The 15,188-nt window shown below is 46.5% G+C and overlaps 2 protein-coding genes across 2 annotated transcripts in view; one reads left to right on the plus strand and one right to left on the minus strand.

The window, feature by feature from the left end:
- The window catches only part of lancl1 (LanC antibiotic synthetase component C-like 1 (bacterial)), a 683,707-nt gene that overhangs the window by 589,521 nt on the left and 78,998 nt on the right, over positions 1-15,188 (plus strand). The window lies entirely within an intron of this gene.
- cps1 (carbamoyl-phosphate synthase 1, mitochondrial) overlaps positions 1-15,188 on the minus strand; it is a 147,117-nt gene that overhangs the window by 125,306 nt on the left and 6,623 nt on the right. The window contains exon 2 of the mRNA XM_078228805.1: positions 504-613. Within this exon, the coding sequence (XP_078084931.1) occupies positions 504-613 (110 nt within the window). The remainder of the gene's footprint in view (positions 1-503; positions 614-15,188) is intronic.

Genomic DNA, 15,188 nt, shown 5'->3' on the forward strand with positions numbered 1-15,188 from the left:
TGGGGTTACGGGGATTGGGCAGAGGGGAGGGCCTGGGTGAGAAGCTCTTTCAGCAGGTCGGTGCAGACTCGATGGGCTGAATGGCCTCTTTCTGCACCGTAGGGATTCTGTGGTTATATCTAGATTAGGGAGCTGGTTTTAACAGATAAATATAGAACACAGCAGACAGCTATTGTTCTCCCCATCCAAGGTCCCGAGTGAAGGAGTAACCTTCGATCTTAACTGTGTATCTGCTGTGACTGGAGGTCACGTCACAAAGCAGCCCTTCAATTAAAACCTGCCACAGGGGAGCCCGTACTGTTAGCGAGGCTGCGATTTACCATTCAGCCTGTTCCAGATATTAGCTTTGCAATCCAGGAAAAGTCATCATGTGACTTGGGCAGGGAAATGAAATGTAAAACACAAACTGTGTCCCGTTACGTTAAAAGCAAAACTAGAAGTGGCAAAAAAGATCGTCTCGGACAGAGAAAGCAGAAGCCTAGTGCAGGCCACACTGCACTCACCCAACCAATCCCGTGTTGAATACGACCTCCCCCGCAGTTGAGTGAGGATACCCAAATGACACTCCTTTAATTTTCGTTCCATCATCGAGGATCACATGTGCTGTCTGTGCCTGCGAGAAGTCAAACATCTCAGTTAGTTTGTGCACAATGTATGGGACAAGATACCACCAGTAAAAATAATGCCTAGTGTCTGTGCGGAGTCTGCACATTCTCCCTGTGTCTGCGTGGGTTTCCTCTGGGTGCTCCGGTTTCCTCCTACAGTCCAAAGGTGGGCAGGTTAGGTGGATTGGCCATGCTAAATTGTCCCTTAGTGCCTAAAGATGCGTAGGTTAGGGGGATTAGTGGGGTTAATGCGTGGGGTTGAGTTTTTTTATTTTTGTTTATGGGATGTGGGCGTCGCTGGCTGGGCCAGCATTTATTGCCCATCCCTGAAGGTATTTTAGAATCAACCACATTGCTGTGGCTCTGGAGTTACATGTGGACCAGACCAGGTAAGGACAGCAGATTTCCTTCCCTAAAGGACGTTAGTGAACCAGATGGGTTTTTAGACAGTGAACAATGGTTTCATGGTTATCAGTAGATTCTTAAATCCAGATTTTTAATGAATTCAAATTTTATTATTTTCTATGGTGGGATTTGAACCCGAGTCCCCAGAGCATTACCCTGGGTCTCTTGATTACTAGTCCAGCAACAATACCACTATGCCACTGCCTCGCCATTAGATCTGGGGATGGGCCTAGGTAAGATGCTCTTTAGGAGCATTGGTGCAGACACGATAGGCTGAATGGCCTCCTGCTGTCCTGTAGGGATTCTATGAATATCATGTGGTGTAGTGTCAAGTAACACAAGTTGGTAGCAGGTTTGTTTCCTGGCCTGTTTAGCCCATTGCAAATGGACCAATGCACACATTAACTGCTGTACACTGAACCTGTTAAAAACTGCTAGCATATAGACATCAAGTTTAAAAAGTTTAAAGTTTATTTATTAGTGTCACAAATAGGCTTACATTAACACTGCATTGAAGCTACTGTGAAAATCCCCTAGTTGCCACACTCCGGCACCTGTTCGGGTACACTGAGGGTGAATTTAGCATGGCCAATGCACCTAGCCAGCATGTCTTTCGGACTGTGGGAGGAAACCGAGCACCCGGAGGAAACCCTCACAGACATGAGGAGAATGTGCAAACTCCACACAGACAGTCACTCAAGCTGGGAATCGAACAGGAGCCGGAATGTGACAACGAGAGGATTTTCACAGTAACTTCATTGCAGTGTTAGTGTAAACCTACTTGTATCACTAATAAATAAACGTAAAATGTAAACTTCAACACTCCCTTACTTCCTTCAACAACCAGAGTATGCATTCCATTTGGACCAGGTGACCATTTTGAGAGCACTCAATCTTTTTAAATAGCTCCTCTTTATCTATTTTTATCCTATTCAACATCTATACCACCACTCCCTGACTATGATATTGCAGCATTCTTTTCTTTAGCGGTGGAAGATGCAAAGTTCTCATCGTTATTCTCTGCCCTTACAAGAAAATATCCTCAAACGAGACCATCCTTCATCAACTTAAATGTGTAGAAAAGATTTTTGAATTCCTTACTGTTCTATTCTCACTGAGCCCCTCTGATTTGTCTTTCCAGTTCTGGGAGTACTACACTTGGCTTGGTTATGTCCGAAACCGATATTTATTATAAATTTCCTTTTCATCTTTATGTCATTAGTCGTCCAAGTTGCTCCAGCCTTATCTCTTTGCTATGTACCCAAACTCGTTCCTCTTTCAAGGTCCCCCCTCAATCATATACTCCCAATCTGTGATTCACCTAGAATCATAGAATCCCTACAGTGCAGAAGGAGGCCAGTCGGCCCATCAAGTCTGCACCAACTCTGACAGAATATCTTACCCAGGCCTTCTTCCTACCCTATACCTACAACCCACTTATGGGGCAGTACGATGGGGCAGCACGGTGGCACAGTGCTTAGCACTGCTGCCTCATAGAGTCAGAGACCCCGGTTCGATTCCCCGGTTTGGATCACTGTCTGCGCGGAGTTTGCACGTTCTCCCCGTGTCTGCGTGGGTTTCCTCTGGGTGCTCCAGTTTCCTCCCACTGTCCAAAAGATGTGCTGGTTAGGTGCGTTGGCCATGCTACATTCTCCCTCAGTGTACCCGAACAGGCACCGAAGTGTGGCGACTAGGGGATTTTCACAGTAACTTCATTGCAGTGTTAATGTAAGCCTAATTGTGACACTAATAAATAAACTTTAAAACTTGACCATGGCCAATCCATCTAACCTACATCTTAGGACACTGGGCAGATTTCCATTCAACTCACTGAAATATGTCCTCTTCAAATTTGCTCTCACCCTTTTCCATAACTATTACAAATCCTATGATATTATGATAATTATTTCCTAAATGATCTCCCTAAGAAACATGCTCGATCTAGATCCAGCATTGTTTCCTTTCATGTTAGGATGGTAAAATACTGAGATTTATATAAAATAAGCTGGTATTCCCTTTTACGTTAGCCCTTAGCTTTTTTCAAAATGTTTCTCCCGTTGTTTGTCTAACATTCCCTTGCCTTTCTTTGTCATAGAGTCATTATGGCACAAGGAGGCCATTCACCCAGAGTCCATGCTTGCTCTCTGTAGAGCTAAACTAATCAGTCCCTTTCACCTGATCTATCTCTATATTCCCAAACGTTCATTTTTCTCAAGTGTCCATCCAATTTTCTTTGACAGTATTGATCGTGGAGGCAGTTCCAATACTCTGGTAATCAGCTCATTCCAGGTCACTGCCACTCACTGGGTGTAAAGGCACTTCTTCACATTGCACATTGCATTGTGGCCAAAACCTTAAAATCAGTGTCCACTGGCACTGTCTACACTTCCCGCTGCCTCGGCAAAGCAGCCAGCATAATTAAGGACCCCACGCAACTTGGACATTCTCTCTTCCACCCTTTTTCCGTCGGGAAAAAGTCTGAGCTCACGTACCAACCGACTCAAGAACAGCTTCTTCCCTGCTGCCGTCAGACTTTTGAATGGACCTGCCTTGCACTAAGTTGATCTTTCTCTACACCCTAGCTATGACTGTAACATGACATTCTGCACTCTCTGCTTTCCTTCTCTATGAATGGTATGCTTTGTCTGTATAGCGCGCAAGAAACAATACTTTTCTCTGAATACCAATACATGTGACAATAATAAATCAAATCATATCAAATCTGGTCCACATATCGCCAGATAATGGGAACAGCTTTTCCTTGTTTATCTCATCTAAGCCTGTCATCATCTTATACACCTCAAATCTCCCAACAACCCCAGCTTCTCCAACCTAACCTTATCGCTAAAATCCCTCATTCCTGGAACCATTCTGGCAAATCCCTACTGCTGCTTTCCGAAGACCCTCACATCCTTTCTACAATGTGCTGTCCAGAACAGGACACAGTGGCCGCGATCTAACCGCCCCATTCGTCACAGACGCAAATCCCGTAATGGCTGCTAAATCTCGCCTGCGGTCAGGAACGGGGATTTGTGCCAGTGGGTTGTGGGGGGGGTGGGGGGTGGCGGCGGTTACAGGGGGTGCCTTTGATCCCAGGAGTTAGAAGGTCATAGATCACAGAATCATAGGCCATAAAATCCTTACAGTGCAGAAGGAGGCCATTTGGCCCATCGAATCTGAACTGACAACAGTCCCACCCAGGCCCTATCTTCGTAATCCAACGTATTTACCCTGCTAGTCCCCCTGACACGAAGGGGCAATTTAGCATGGCCAATCAACCTAACCCACACATCTTTCGGACTGTGGGAGGAAACAGGAGCACCCGGATGAAACCCACGCAGACACAGGGAGAATGTGCAAACTCCACACAGACACTGACCCAAGCTGGGAATCGAACCTGGGTCCCTGGCGTTGTGGGGCAATTCTAACCTCTGTGTCACCGTATTGCCCCATAAGGGACAAGGCCGGGTACTGCCCCCTAGCACCTTGATAGTGCAAGGGGCACTGCTGGGGGCAGTGTCAAGAGGGCTCTGGCAGGAGGGGTAACCCTCCTCCATTGAGGTGGGCGGGTCCCCTTATGTGTGGTGGGAGGGTGAGGAAGAGGGGAGTGCCCCAATGCCTGCAAGGGGGGCTGCAATGGCTGTGAAAGGGGAGAGTGGCCGTGATACTTGCTAGATGGGGAGGGTGGTCACCCTGATGTTTGTGGGGAAGGGGGTCCTCAGTGTGGGGGTGGGACAAACTATGTATTAAACACAGATCAGGAAACTCTTTAAAGATGGCGCCTCTATCTCTGTGAAGCCCGCCTTGCCAGCTCTATCAGGCCCTACCCTGTCAGAGTGACAGCACAAACTACACCCCCAGATTCTCTGCTCTGAACTCATCTGTGTTCCTGGAGAGATACACGCTGGTTTTCAGTCAGAGCCTGACACTCTGGCAAATATGCACCCAATATTCTAATCGTGGCTTAACAAAGCTTTGTAAAGGTTCAGCATAATGTCCCTGCCTTAATGAAGTCTAAGGTCCCATGTGCTTTGATAATTATTCTTTTGAAATACCCTGCCAGCTTCAAACATTTAGGAATGCCCAGCTCCCTCTGTAGAATTTGTGATAACCCCAGGACTTGCATGAGGAATCACTGATTGCCCTCCCTATAGGACCCGTTGAGTACGAGCTCCCTGAGGATTGATAATTAACTCACCAGGTGGAGTTGGTATACCGAGCCCTGTATAAAGCAGGCCCCCGAGTGGGTCCATTGTCCTGGGTTGGGACATGTTTATTTTCATTTTGTGCAATAAAGCACCGTTCCTTTACAGCCGATTCCTAAAGTTTATTTATTAGTCACAAGGCTTATATTAACACTGCAATGAAGTCACTGTGAAATTTCCCTAGTCGCCACAGTCTGGCGCCTGTTCGGGTCAATGCACCTAACCAGCACGCCTTTCAGAAGGGAGGAAACCGGAGCACCCGGAGGAAACCCACGCAGACACGGGGAGAACGTGCAAACTCCACACAGACAGTGACCCAAGCCGGGAATCGAACCCGGGTCCTTGGCGCTGTGAAGCAGCAGTGCTAACCACTGTGCTACCGTGCCGCCCACAAGTTATTATTCTGGAGTTATTATAGAATTATGCAATTAAATCTGGGTTGCCCATTCCTATCCCTTCTAATAAAATGCATCATCACACATTAAATTTCATCTGCCCATTCTAGTGGCCTATCTCTGTCCTGTTGCAGTCGATTCACTGATAATCAGCAAATTGTGAAATTGTATTCCAGTATCCAAGTCATACACATCAAGGAAAGTAGTGGTCTTACCAATGACCATTGGGGAACACCATTGTCCACCATCCTCCAGTCTGGTTTACTACATCTCACTGTTTCTGTCCTTAAGCCTCTTTTTTTTAATCCAATTGGACACTCCTTTCATTCCACAAGTCCCAATTTTATTAACCAGCCTTTTCTGTGGTACATTGTCAAACACTTCTCAAAATCCATACAGGCTGCATTGCCCTGCCTAACCTTCCCTGTTTCTTCATCTAAAAATTTAATTTCTAAAATCTCTGATGTTGAACAAATTGGAATTATTATGATGAATGTCCTCACACCCTTTCTTGAAAAAGGGTGTCACATCTGCCACTCTACCACCTTCAGGCACCTCCCCCATATCTAGGGAAGATTGCAAAGTTAAGGCACGTTCTTCTGCCACCTTCACTCCCACTTTCCCTACAGTACATAAGGAGTCTGTACCATCAAGTCTGTAGCGACCACAATCTCATTCAAGCCCTATTCCCGAAACTCTCACATTTAGCCTGCTAATCCCCCTGACACTAAGGGTTAATTTAGCATGGCCAATCAACCTAACCAGCATGTCTTTCGAACTGTGGGAGGAAACCGGAGCACCCGGAGGAAACCCATGCAGACATAGGGAGAAAGTGCAAACTCCAAAAGTAAGTGACCCGAGGCCAGAATTGAACCTGAGTCCCTGGCGCGGTGAGGCAACAGTGCTAGCATTGTGCCACCATGCTGCCCAGCAGAGGTTTCCTTAGCAACCTGGGATGCAAGTCATTAAGACAGGCAACTTTCCCAGTCATAAGGTGAGGTTATGCACTTTGGAAGGAGGAATGGAGGCATAGACTATTTTCTAAATGGGAAAATTCTTAGGAAATCAGAAACACAAAGGGACTTGGGAGTCATTGTTCAAGATTCTCTTAAGGTTAACGTGCAGGTTCAGTCGGCAGTTAGGAAGGCAAATGAAATGTTAGCATTCATGTCGAGAGGGCTAGAATACAAGAGCAGCAAAGTACTTCTGAGGCTGTATAAGGCTCTGTTCAGACCCCATTTGGAGTATTGTGAGCAGTTTTGGGCCCCATATCTAAGGAAGGATGTGCTAACCTTGGAAAGGGTCCAGAGGAGGCTCAAAGAATGAAGAGCTTGTCGTATGAGGAACGGTTGAGGACTCTGAGTCTGTACTCATTGGATTTTAGAAGGATGAGGGGGGATCTTATTGATCTTACTGCCAGGCCTGGATAGAGTGGACGTGGAGAGGATGTTTCCACTAGTAGGAAAAACTAGAACCAGAGGGCACAACCTCAGGCTAAAGGGATGATCCTTTAAAACAGAGATGAGGAGGAATTTTTTCAGCCAGAAAGTGGTGAATCTGTGGAACTCTTTGCTGCAGAAGGCTGTGGAGGCCAGGTCATTGAGTGTTTTTAAGACAGAGATAGGTAGGTACTTGATTAATAAAGGGATCAGGGGTTATGGGGAAAAGGCAGGAGAATGGGGATGAGAAAAATATCAGCCATGATTGAATGGCGGAGCAGACTCGATGGGCCGAGTGGCCCAATTCTTATGGTCTTATAAGAAAAGTCAGCCTTTCAGCCGGTCAGTCCTCACACCAGCAAGAATCACAACTCCATCAGTGGAGTCCAGACGTGATGGCCTCACTGGCGGAGGAGAAATCAGAGGCCACTGAAGTCTCCGGGTGGTTGGGGCATGGCTGGGCAGTCCCCACCAGGCACCCTGGCACTGCCCACCGGGCACCTTGGCACTGCTCACCAGGCACCATAACTATGTCAGGGACAGTGCCAAGGGGATGGGGCCTGAGTGGGGATGGTCCAAAAAAGTGACAATCAGAAGATTGCATTTTCAAATTTGACGATAAAACAGGTCTCAAACTCTCCCGTTTTCACACTCATTTGGTATTTAGAATTTTTTTTGTACGATCACGTTTTCATCGGACCCACTCCACTTCTGAAACAGTACCCATTTACTATTTCCATTTTCCACGTCCTTTTTTAGGCTCACAACTATTTTATTTTCACATTCCCTCTTTTGTCACTCTTATTTTTCGCTCCACTTCCTCTCTCAACTCATTGTACTCGATGGGCCGAATGGCCTCCTTCTGCACTGTAAGGTTCCATTGTACTCTATTACATGCATCAAAGAGGATAGGATGATTCCAGGGAATGTGTCCCGGCTCAGCTTCTCAGTTATTCTTATTGCAACCTAGCTAGTTCCCAAAACACCTTGATGCAGACGGATGGGCAAAAGATTAAGATGCCGGCACCTCATTGTGATGGATTTACTAACTGGCAGCGCCATGCAGCTCAGGGAGATGTGCCAACCCATCTATCTACTCATAAGATGCTACAGCAATAAAGGTCAGAAATATCCAGTGCTAAATAAACAGGACTGCTAAAGCATGACCGTGGGCGGCACGGTGGCACAGTAATTAGCACTGCTGCCTCACAGTGCCAGGGACCCAAGTTCAATTCCTGGCTTGGATCACTGTCTGTGTGGAGTTTGCAAGTTCTCCCCGTGTCTGTGTGGGTTTCCCCCGGGGTGCTCCGGTTTCCTCCCACAGTCCGAAAGACGTGCTGGCTAGATGGATTGGCCATGCTAAATTCTCCCTCAGTGTACCCAAACAGGCGCCGGAGTGTGGTTACTGGGAGATTTTCTCAGTGTTAATGTAAGTCAACTTGTGACACTAATAAATAAACTTAAACAGATAGCCACAGGAAGAAAAGTTGCCATTTGCAGACCCAGTCCAGGGTTGTCAAAAAAGTCAGTATGTAAGGAACATGAGTTGGCCATTCAGCCCCTCAGGCCTATTCTAGCATTCAACAAGGTCATGGCTGATCTGTATCTTAACTCCACACAACCATCATTGTTCCAAATCCTATGAAATATCTATGAATCTCAGATTTAAGGTTGTTAATTGAACCAGTATCTAGTGCCTTTTTTGTTGGGCAATGCTCTAAATTTATTACCACCCATTGCATAAGAAATAGAAACATAGAATCATAGAAACTAGAAGCTGGAGTGGGCCATTCGGCCCACTGCACCATTCATTTTCATCATGGTTGATCATCAAATTCAATATTCTGATTCCGCCTTCCCCCACATATTCCTTATACCTTTAGCCCCAAAAGCTTTATCTAATCTGTTCTCACCTGATGAAGGGGCAGCGCTCCGAAAGCTCATGATTCTAGATAAATCTGTTGGGACTTTAACCTGGTGTTGTGAGACTTCTTACTGTGCCCACCCCAGTCCAACGCCGGCATCTCCACATCATAATTTCTTCTTGAAATCACACAATGTTTTAGCCTCAACTATGTTTCGGATTTCTATCCGAAATATCAGTTGCACTCATGCCTGACTCAGAAGGTTATTAAAGTTTATTTATTATTAGTGTCACAAGTAGGCTTACATTAACACTGCAATGAAGTTACTGTGAAAATCCCCTAGTCGCCACATTCCGCTGCCTGTTCGGGTACACTGAGGGAGAATTTAGCATGGCCAATGCACCTAACCAGCACATCTTTCAGATTGTGGGAGGAAACCGGAGCACCCGGAGGAAACGTGCAGACTCGGCACAGACAGTGACCCAAGCCGGGCACTCTGAGGCAGCAATGCTAACACTGTATCATGAACAAAGCGGAGTGGCTCTCTGGGCTGGATTCACAGAGAAAAAGGAGGCAAAAAGATTCATAATCCCCCTGACGCGAAGAGTCAATTTACCACGGCCAATCCACCTAACCTGTATATCTTTGGAGTGTGAGAGGAAACCGGAACATCCGGAGGAAACCCACGCAGACATGGGGAGAACGTGCAAACTCTACACAGTGACCCGAGGCCAGAATTGAACCCGGGTCCCTGGCACTGTGAGGCAGCAGGGCTAACAACTGTGCCAACGTGCCACCCTGCTCTTACCCACCTCATCAACTGCCCGCAGTATTTTGCTTTTATCTTCGCTTCTGTCTTCATAACGTTCTGGTGGAATTCTGTCGTATGTGCCCTGCAGCCCCTCTAAGGCCAATACTTACCTTGCTGGAGTGTGGGGCTCAGAACTGAATTTAATTTCCACATTTTTGTAATCCAGTCTTCTCACGTTGAAGGTTAACAGGAAGGTGAGGTCATCGCACCCGTCAGATAGCGATCACTCCTCATAAATCAGCTGTTCCTCTTAATGCTTCTCCCGAGGCCGGCATTTTCCGCTCCCATTCCAATCAGGAGGGTTTGGCCACGAAAGCAGAAATATCCATTGGGAAGGCCAAAGTCTGTTTCATGTTGATTGTCCCCTTCGTGTCAGGGATTAGCAGGGTAAATAAGTGGGGTTACGGGGATAGGGCCTGGGTGGGATTGTCATTGGTGCAGGATCGATGGGCCGAATGGCCTCCTTCTGCACTGTAGGGATTCTATGAAACTTGATACTCAACCTGAGGAAGAGACCTTCAGATCTGAAATGTTAGCTCTGTCCTCTCTCAACACTTGCAATCACAGAATCATACAGTGCCGGAGAGGTCCTTCAGCCCATCGAGTCTGCACGACATGTGAGAAACACTGGACCTCCTACCTAATCCTATTTCATAGAATCATAGAATCCCTACAGTGCAGAAGGAGGCCCATCGAGTCTGCACCGACAACAATCCCACCCAGGCCCTATCCCCACAACCCCACATAATTACCTTTCAAATACCCCTGACACTAAGGGGTAATTTAGCATAGCTAATCAACCTAACCCGCACATCTTTGGACCAGCGCTTAGCCCATGGCCCTGAATGTTATGATGTGCCAAGTGCTCATCCAGATACTTTTTAAAGGGAGTGAGACATCCAGCCTCCACCTATGTCCCCTCGCAGCTAACCCTTCAACTAAGGGGAACAGCTGCTCCTTATCCACTCTGCCCATGCCCCTCATAATCTTGTACACCTCGGTCAGGTCACCGCTCAGTCTTCTCTGCTCCAGTGAAAACAACCCAAGCCTACATAACCTCTCTTCATAACTTAAATGTTCCACCCCAGGCAGCATCCTGGTGACTCTCCTCTGCACCCCCTCCAGTGCAATCATATCCTTCCGATAATGCGGCGACCAGAACTGCACACAACACTCTAGCTGTGGCATCACCAAAGTTCTATACAACTCCAACATGACCTCCCTGCTTTTGTATAGGCAATTGTCCCATATGCTTTTTTTACCACCCCACGAACATACCCTTCCGTCTTCAGAGATCGGTGGACAAACCCACCAAAGTCCCTTTGTTCCTCAGAACTTCCTAGTGTCATGTCATTCATTGAATACTTTTTTAAATCAAATTACTCCTTCCAAAGTGTATCACCCTCACACTTTTCAGGGTTAAATTGCATCTGCCGCTTATCTCTCATTTGACCATCCCGTCTATATCTTCTTATAGCGCAAAACACTCTGCCCCACTCGGCCAATCTTTGTGTCATCTGCAAACTTACTAATCCTACCCCCCAACGTAGTCAACTATGTTGTTTATATAAATGATGAATAATAGGGGACCCAACACTGTGGTTACGCCGCTGGACTCTGGCTTCCAGTCACTAAAGCAGCCTTCTGTCATCACCCTCTGCCTCCTACAACTGAATCAATTTTGAATCCACTTTATCAAATTACCCTGTATCCCATGTGAATTTTCCTTCACAAGTGTCCCATGTGGGACCTTGTCAAAGGCTTTGCTGAAATCCATATAAACTACATCGACTGCACTACCCTCATCTACACATCAGGTCACCACCTCAAAAAATTCAATCAAATTTGTGAGGCATGACCTCTCTCTGACGAAGACATGCTGACTATCCCTGATCAAGTCTTGCATCTGCAAGTGGAGATAGATGCTCTCCTTCAGAATTTTCTCTAATAGTTTCCCTACCACTGGCATGAGACTCACTGGTCTGTAATTCCCTGGTTTATCTCTACAATCCTTCTTAAACAGCGGAACCACATTAGCTGTCCTCCAGTCCTCTGGCACCTCCCCCTTCTCACAGCAGCCTGGGACACAATTCAGCCAGACCTGGAGATCTGTTCACTTTTAAGCCTGCCTCCACCTCCAGTACCTTGTCACTCCTGCTTTCAATTTGCTGATGAACCTTGCAGTCCCTCTCCCTGAGTTCCATACTTTCATCCTCATTCTCCTGAGTGAAGATCAATGTGACGTATTTAGTCAACACTCTATTGATGTCCTCTGGTTCCACCCATAGATTGCCCCTTAGTCCCTAATGAGTCCTACTCTATCCCTGGTTATCCTCTTCCCATTGATATACTTATAGAGTATCTTGGGATTTTCCCTAATTTTACCAGTCAGAGCTTTCTCATATCCCCTCCTTGTTTTCCTAAATGCTTTCTTAAGCTCCACCCTCCACTTTCTGTACTCCGCTAATGTCTCACTAATTTGCTCCCTTAGTACAGTGGAGCCCCGTTGTAACGTGAATTAGCGCGAAATCAGATATGACGCAATCACGCGATGGACCCTTTTTTTTTTGCTATTTCCGGTTTAGTGATTTAGCACGACCCCGATAACATTCGCGATGATATTTTGTGGACCCCAACCGTCGCGTTACAACGGGGCTCCACCTGTACCTATTAAAAGCCACTCTTTTCCTTCTCATCGTATCCTGAATATCTCTGGTCATCCATGGTTCTCTGGGTTTGTTGCTCCTTTCTATCACCCTAGAGGGAACATATTGGGTCTGCCCCCTCCCCATTTCCTTATTGAACACTGCTCTTCTGTAAATTTCCCCACACGTAGCTGTTCCCAGTCTGTCTTGGCCAGATCCTGCCTTACCTGTCAGATCTGCTGAGTATTTCCAGCATTTCCTGTTTCTGTTCTGAAGACGGGTTGTCTACCCTGCAGCCTGTCCCTAAATTGTCATGCCACACATTCAATTTCCAGCACTGGATGGGCAGATATTTCCTCCTATGAAGTACAGGGAAGATCAAAGCTCTGTTAAATTCAATCCCCACCTCCCACTGAATTCCTAAAGATTCAATCCACCCCTCTCCCTGAAAACTATCTCAGCTTCAACAAGACTGTTTGGAACCTTCGACCCCGAATTGACTTTCCAAGCAGATTTCTGCAGCCCCACCAAGACCATCTATTTCCGCCTTGGTAGCATTATCTGACACTAACATGCCTCAACTCAGTTAGTGCTGAAACCCTCATCGATGACTCCTATCCACTATTTGTGTTACTTCTTCAAATAATTCAATTTGGATAATCACGGAGAACATTCTCTTCTGAAATCTATGCTGTTCATTGCATCTTCTGCTGTCAAGATGTTTTCCTATTGCATTATTGATTAAGGAATCCATTATCTTCTGTAACACTTACGTTAAACATATTTCTTTATGGCTCCCTTGCCTTGATTAGGATTAGGAATGACACTGGCTTTCCATTAGTCCTCTGGCACCTGATGGTGGCACAGTAGTTGGGGCAACAGCACAGTGGTTAGCACTGCTGCCTCACAGCGCCAGGGACCCGGGTTCGATTCCCGGCTTGGGCCATGTCTGTGCGGAGTCTGCACGTTCTCCCCGTGTCTGCGTGGGTTTCCTCTGGATGTTCCGGTTTCCTCCGAAAGCCGTGCTGGTTAGGTGCACTGGCCATGCTAAATTCTCCCTCAGTGTACCCGAACGGGTGCTGGAGCGTGGCGACTAGGGGACTTTCATAGTAACTTCATTGCAGTGTGAATGTAAGATTACTTGTGACACTAATAAATAAACTTTAAACTTCATTTATATATAATAGTGCCTCTTCCCCAACTTCTTCTACCACGTACAGATGCTATCCATCTGGACTGGGAGTCTTTTCCTATCTAAGTTTGATTAATTTATCAATTATTTCTATCTTCAATGCCATTACATCTTTTTTGATCTATATTTCTCATGTCAAATCCACCATATTGTTCTCTCTGGGAAATGCTGAAGCAAGATAAATATTTAATACTTCCGCCATATCGGTGAGTTTACAGTGCCTATTCCTTAATGGCCCTATCCCTTCAACCTCCTCATTCTAGTGAACCTGCACTGCACCATCTTCAAGGCCATACGTCCCCACTGAAATGTAGTGTCCAGAATTGAGCACAATGTTGTAAATGGGGTCTGACCAGAGCTTTATAAAACTGTCACATTCATAGAATCATAGAATAGAATCATAAAATTCCTACAGTGCGGAAGGTGGCCATTCGGCCCATCAAACCTGCACCAACCACAATCACACCTAGGCCCTAACCCCTTAACCCCTGCTATTTGCCCTGCTAGTCCCCCTGACACCAAGGGGCAATTTAGCATGGCCAATCCACCTAACCCACACATCTTTGGAGTGTGGGAGGAAACTGGAGCACCCGGAGGAAATCCATGCAGAAACGGGGAGAACGTGCAAACTCCACGCAGACAGTGACCCAATACTGGAATCAAACCTGGGTCCCTGGCACTGTGAAACAGCAGTACTAACCACTGTGCCACCATGCCACCCACCCCCCTTCCTTCTATCCCTTCCATATTCCAGCTGCCCAGACAAAGGGCATTCACACTCCATTCACAACACAACAACTTGCATTGATCAAAATGTCCAAAGATGTGCGGGTTAGGTTGGGGTTACGGGAATAGGGCCTAGGTAGGATTGTGGTCAGTGCAGACTCGATGGACCGAATGGCCTTCTTCTGCACTGTAGGGGTTCTATGATAATGAACATCCCAAAATGTTTCATAAGAGCATTATGAAAGAAAATTTGACACTCAGCCACATAGAGATACATCAGGGTATACAGTCAAAAGTTTCGACAAAGGTAGGTTTTAAGGATCACCTTAAAGGAGGGGAGAGGTAAAGATAGAGATGTTTAAAGAGCACAGCACCCTTGGCATCTGAAGGCCACTAGGAACGGAGCAATTAACATCGAGGATGCTCAAGAGGCCAAAATTAGAGGAACACATCACAATTTGTCTAAAATATTCTTTCACGGGATGTGGGCATCTCTGGCAAGACCAGTATTAATCGCTTTCAGAAGGTGGTGGTGATCCATCTTCTTGAAGTGCCACAGTCTGTGGTGTAGGTACACCCACCGTGCTGTGAGCAAGGCAGTTCCAGGGTTTTGACTCAGCGACAGTGAAGGAACGGCGATAGATTTCCAAGTCAGGATGATGTGTGACTGGATTGGAACTTGCAGGTGGTGGTGTTCCCACCTATCTGCTGCTCTTGCCCTTTGTGGTGGCAGAGTTTGCAGGTTTGGAAGGTTCTGTTGAAGGAACCTTGGTGAGTTGCTGCAGTGCATCTTGTAGATGACACACACTGCCACTGTGCATCGACAGTGGAGGGAGTGGCAGTTGAAGGTAGTGGATGGGATGCCAATCCAAAAGACTACTTTGTCCTGGATGCTGTTGA

Source organism: Mustelus asterias, chromosome 14, assembly GCF_964213995.1.
Source record: "Mustelus asterias chromosome 14, sMusAst1.hap1.1, whole genome shotgun sequence".
Classification (NCBI taxonomy): Eukaryota; Metazoa; Chordata; class Chondrichthyes; order Carcharhiniformes; family Triakidae; genus Mustelus; species Mustelus asterias.